This window comes from Solanum pennellii, chromosome 1, assembly GCF_001406875.1.
Source record: "Solanum pennellii chromosome 1, SPENNV200".
Lineage (NCBI taxonomy): Eukaryota > Viridiplantae > Streptophyta > Magnoliopsida > Solanales > Solanaceae > Solanum > Solanum pennellii.
This window is the reverse complement of record NC_028637.1, coordinates 82027088-82032459: the sequence shown is the minus strand read 5'-3', so window position 1 is coordinate 82032459 and position 5372 is coordinate 82027088. Positions and strand designations below refer to the sequence as shown.

Below are 5372 nucleotides of genomic sequence, written 5' to 3'. Positions count from 1 at the left end.
ATATATATATATATATATATATATATATATATATATATATATATATATATATATGTATATTACACCCATGTACACCGGTCCACATACACCCATAATTGTAGGTAAGAGTTTTATTTTATACATCTACGCAATGGTCCCATAACAATGAAGGTAAGATTTTAAAAAAAAAAAAAAAACACTAGTTAATAGTTACATCAACTAGTCCAGAACTCTTAAAATTTCATCAGCAATAAATAGAAAGCTTACATTTCAATTATGCTGAGACGAAAATTCCTGTCTTCTCTTAGATATCTTACTCCTAGTAACTAATCTCAGAAAAATGTTGTCCTGATGCATTTCTAAAGGATCCGACAGAAGTGTGGGAACAATTCGGAGAGTCCAAATTGCCACAATAATTCTAGTTTCATCAGTTGTGACTCATGAAAATTAGATTCACTATCAGTTGAGATTTCAAGGGGAGCAAGAACATTCTGGTGATTGAAAATGACTTATATCACATAATGTTAACATTCTGAAACTGTCTGCTAGAATAAATGCCAGAAAATCACGAAAATAGTATTTTGTGAAGCACATGCAATTTTAATAACTTGACAGCACCAAGTTATGTACTTCTAACCAAAAGCATCCATGTTTGGTTTTGCAGGGTACTAAGGACAAACATCATAAATCCAAGTTAACAAAGTTCTAAATGTTAACTAGGTTGCACGAATCAGCTTTTAAGGTAATCTTGGACGAATAAAACCGTGATTATCAACTAGGTTGCAGGTATCAGCTTTGAAGGTAATCTTGGACGAATAAAACCTTGATGATAATCACTGCTAGTCTTCCTCCATATCATCAGAATCTTCATCAGGATTATCCTCCTCTATATCATCAGAATCTTCATAATTATCACTGTAACTGTCTTGATCATCATCAGAATCTTTGAAAACAATCACTGCAACTTTCTTCCTCATCATCAGAATCTTGATGATCCTCACCGTAACTGTCTTCCTCATCATCATCAGAATCTTGATCAGATTTAGCCACAGAGGATACATATACATGCCTACAATTGAAATCATTAAAATCATGTGAAAGCTCCAAATAATGAAGATTCGGCAAAAATTTCAAAGGGACAATCATTTTCACTTCCATCATCTTTCATCCAGTAACCTTCCAATTTCAAGCTTTTTACTTTTAAATAATTAATTTCCAGGCATCGAAAACCCCCAACCTTGTGAAACAAAATAGTTTCCAAAACAGGACAGCCTGACAGTAAGTTCACAATTTCAGCATCCCAATCATATTCTCCAAAGTTATGCTCTTCAGAGACTTCCACGCTAAAGCAATGTTAGAAACCAAGGAACTTTCAACTAGATGTAATGTTCTCAACGTCGAACAGGTGAAGAAAGATTCAGGAAATACACAGAGAGGATCAGAAAATAGACTATAACATGTTGCATACAAAAACACTAGGTGATTCTTTCCATCTGTCCTACCTTTGGTGGTCAGATTTACCTAGTACCTAATAACCTATTGCTGGTGAGAGGTGACCGGTATCCCGTGGAATTAGTCAAGATGCGTGGAACCTGACCTGGACACCATGATCATTAAAAAAGAAAATATTCCATTTTCTTTTAACAACAAAACTAAGCCAATTCCTTTTTCTTTTTTCCCTGAGGTAGCTTTTCTAGTTGGTGATGCTCAAAAGAACAGATCACATAAACAATGTTTTGAAAGAAACCTGGATTATTTGTCATTAGGATCATCAGTTGTCACTCATGAAAAACAAGATTCACTATATTGGCTATAGTATATCAATTTTGTCAACAAAGTAGGTCAAAGAAAAGATAGGATTTAGAGGACAACACAATAGAACTTCCATCCGTTGGTAATGAAGAAAAAGAGAGAGATATAAAAAAGGTTGTGATAGCATGAATGTAAATCCAAAAACTTCCAAGTCAGCAAGTCGCATGCCAAGTGACTAACAAATGATAAAGTTATAACCTCAATCAGCAGGAAAAAATGAGGTTCCACGGGGGGTGGGGGAGAACTGTGGTGGTGATGGAAATGACTTGCTCTAAATTTTCTAGCGGATGCATAAACGGAAGGATAAAACCTAAACTTCAACTAAAAAGATTCAACAGCACTGTAAGCCTCAATTAGAGACTGTTAAAATTATTTGGGGTAAACAAACAATGCAGACTTCTTTCTCCAAGTAAAGAGCCATAGAGGAAACCATTTCTCAATCAGAGTTTGATGCTATTGCCAAAGAAAGGAAGCAAAACACAACATTTAATGAGGGAAATTATCATAAAAATGTGGTTTGTAGATTTACTCATCATAATGTATTCAGGAAAACAAAGTGTTACAACTTGAAAGAAACTGGCAATGCACAAGCAGAACATCTAAAATGCAACAAACAAAAATTTCATGAGAAACCAAACTACTATACCATTTGATATACCATAACGGTAAGTTCAATAGAACAATATTTATAACATAGAGAAGTTTAAGATTCGGGATGCATGAAGTTGATCTAAAACTTGACACAAGGGGAAATTCATGTATCGTGAGACAGAAATACTTGTAGTCTAGTTATAAAAAACTCACTGTTGGAAGATAATCACAGAATCGGTGGAGGATCCCAGTTTCTTAGCCAAACGCGATAAAAATCGAGACATACACTTGATTCCACATATCTCACACTTTTGTCTATTTGATACAATAATGAACTTCTCCAAAACCACTGTATTCTTTAGCAAAAAATTTGAAAGTTTGAAAAGCTTCTTAAGATGCTCCTTCATGCATACCCCAGAGAAGATGACAATCTTAACATTCTTTAGATTGGAAAACACAAAGCTTGAAATATATCTCTGCAAACCAATACTATCACCTTTGACCAAATATTTTCTCTCAAAACAGCACCTGGAATCATCAAACTGGAGACGAAGAATATAATCAGGACTAAATACAAGCCAGCCTAATGGAAACTGAACTACTGTGACAAAAATGATTTCATAGTATGTCTGGTACTGAAAAATTTCAAACCCCACAGATATTAGTGGTGCATGGAAAATATTATGATGGTCATGCGTATCATAAATATTTGTGGCATAGTGTGATAATGAAACACCCCTTTCATTTCAGAGCCCATTTAACACAAAGAAAGCGACAAAGTGTAGCTTTAATATTACAGAAGGAGAGCTTCTTAGTGATAATTTTAGGATATATTTTGATTTCTCATTCAAAAACAACTTGTGGGAGGGGGACATAGATGTTAAAACTTCATTACATGAAAAGATGTAAAAAGAAAAGAAAAAGTTCCACAAAGTTACTGGCTGATTTTCTATTGTTATGTTGAGTGTCTCCACAAGACGCGAGGCTCGCAAAAGTCCAGCTGCGCCATACAAACTAAACTTTTCCAAATGCAACTCCAGTGCTAGATATTTGCATTCCAATTCTGGAATTGGCACCTCTTTGAACTGCAATATGCATAGGACCTGGTGCAGTAATCCCAATGAAACTATTAAACAATGGAGAAAGCAATAAAGAAAGCACTTCACTACAAAGAGATAGTGTTGTAACAAATCTAACAATGTGCTAGTTTCGGATAAGATAAAGGAAATAACACACTTCCAAAATTGACAAAGGGATTGCAGAAAGGTACAAAAGTACCCACAAGTTTCTGTAATTTGTCAAGCTGGTTGGTGAAATTCATGCATTTTACATTCTGAAGCTGTTTGCTAACTGTAGTTTTTCTTTTGAGAAAGATCATGTAATTTTTAATAACTTGACACCAAGTTATGTACAACTAAGCAAAAGTATCCTTGTTTGGCTATGCAGGGCACTAACGACAAACATCACCAACCTGAGTGAACAAAGTTCCGAATGTTAACTCGGTTGCATGACGTAGCTTTTGAAGGTAATCCTGGACGAGGGTCTTAAAATCTTCGTGATAATCACTGCAACTGTCTTCATCCTCTTCATCAGAATCTAGATAATCATCCCCAAAATCTTTAATACACATAATGTCGAAAGTTATCTTAGCATTAACCACAGAGGATACATCAACAAGACTACACCAGAAATCCTGAAAATCACGCGACAGCTCCAAATGCTGCAGATACGGGGCACAAATTTCAAATGTGTGACCACTATTATTCACGCAATAACCTTCCAATATCAGGGTTTTTACATTTAACGAATTAATTTCTAGGCGACGAAAACCCCCAACACTATTAAATACTATAGTTTCCAACGCAGGACAACCTGAGAGTAAGTTATTAATTTCGGCATCCACTACTGCCATACCCTCCAATTTTATAGTCTTTAGAGACTTCCAGGCTATAACAATATCAGAAACCAATGAACATTTCGCAATATGTAATGTTATCAAAGACGAACAAGTGAAGAAAGTTTGAGGCATTATGTAAGGAGGATGAGAATAGATTACAACATGTTGCACATTTTTTTTAACAGCAAAAGTAAGCCATCGACTGATTTGAGACTTATGCTTATACAGGCTACTGCAGTGAAGCTCAAACTTGTCAAATTTGGAAGCAGTGGAATGAGACAATACGTAGTCAACAAATGATCGGAATCCTTTGGTTCTTTCCCAATAGCGTTTAGGAGAGAAAAAGAAAGAATCAAGTGAAGTCCAGAGATACTGCCACCTTTTAGAGAGAATACATGTTGTGAATGCTTCCTCTGTCGGCAAAAGTGACAGAATTTGAAGCAGAAGTGAGTCCGGCAACTCACTGATACGATCGTCTAGGGTTTCTCCCGCCATGATTTTGTGTTTTGTGCTTCCCAACTCCCGCTTTGGTTGTACAAAGAAAACAGCCCCTGCAAAATAGGATCAAAATTGATAACTTCAAAACCTGGTTGATTTATCCTAATGGGCTATTTGCTTAGCGATTTTGATAATGATTTTTAGGTGTTATTAATAATTTAAAGTTTTTTTTAATATGTTAATCGATAGTAAATTATATAATTTGTTGTAAAGAAAGCTCAGAATATAAGAAGAAAAAGACAAGAAGTATAAGATAGAGGAGAGAATTTTCTTATCCAAGTATATCTTTCAAATGGTGAGTGATTCTCTATTTATAGTGTTGAGATATCACTCCAAAAGTCATCTAATTAATTGATACATAGTTATCTTGGAAGTTCTTATCATCTTGGAAGCACCTATACATGAATCCATTTAATAGTGGATAAATCTAATGGATAATCCACATATACTATACAATGGATTTACAACACTCCCCCTTGAATATCCATAGATTATGTGCCTCGTTAAAACCTTATTAGGAAAAAACTAGTGGGAAAAAGCCTAGTGAAGGAAAAAGAGTACACATATTTCATAATACGCTTTGAATGTTGTCTCG

General features: G+C 35.0%; 1 protein-coding gene across 1 annotated transcript; it reads right to left on the bottom strand.

Moving 5' to 3' along the window:
* Positions 1-503: 503 nt before the first annotated feature.
* On the bottom strand, positions 504-4882 carry LOC107015964 (putative F-box/LRR-repeat protein At3g18150). The gene is given in 5 exon segments (XM_015216426.2): positions 504-933; positions 935-1048; positions 2596-2924; positions 3321-3485; positions 3854-4882. Coding segments are annotated over 5 exon segments (1644 nt in total). The 5' UTR covers positions 4775-4882; the 3' UTR covers positions 504-818.
* Positions 4883-5372: the final 490 nt, after the last annotated feature.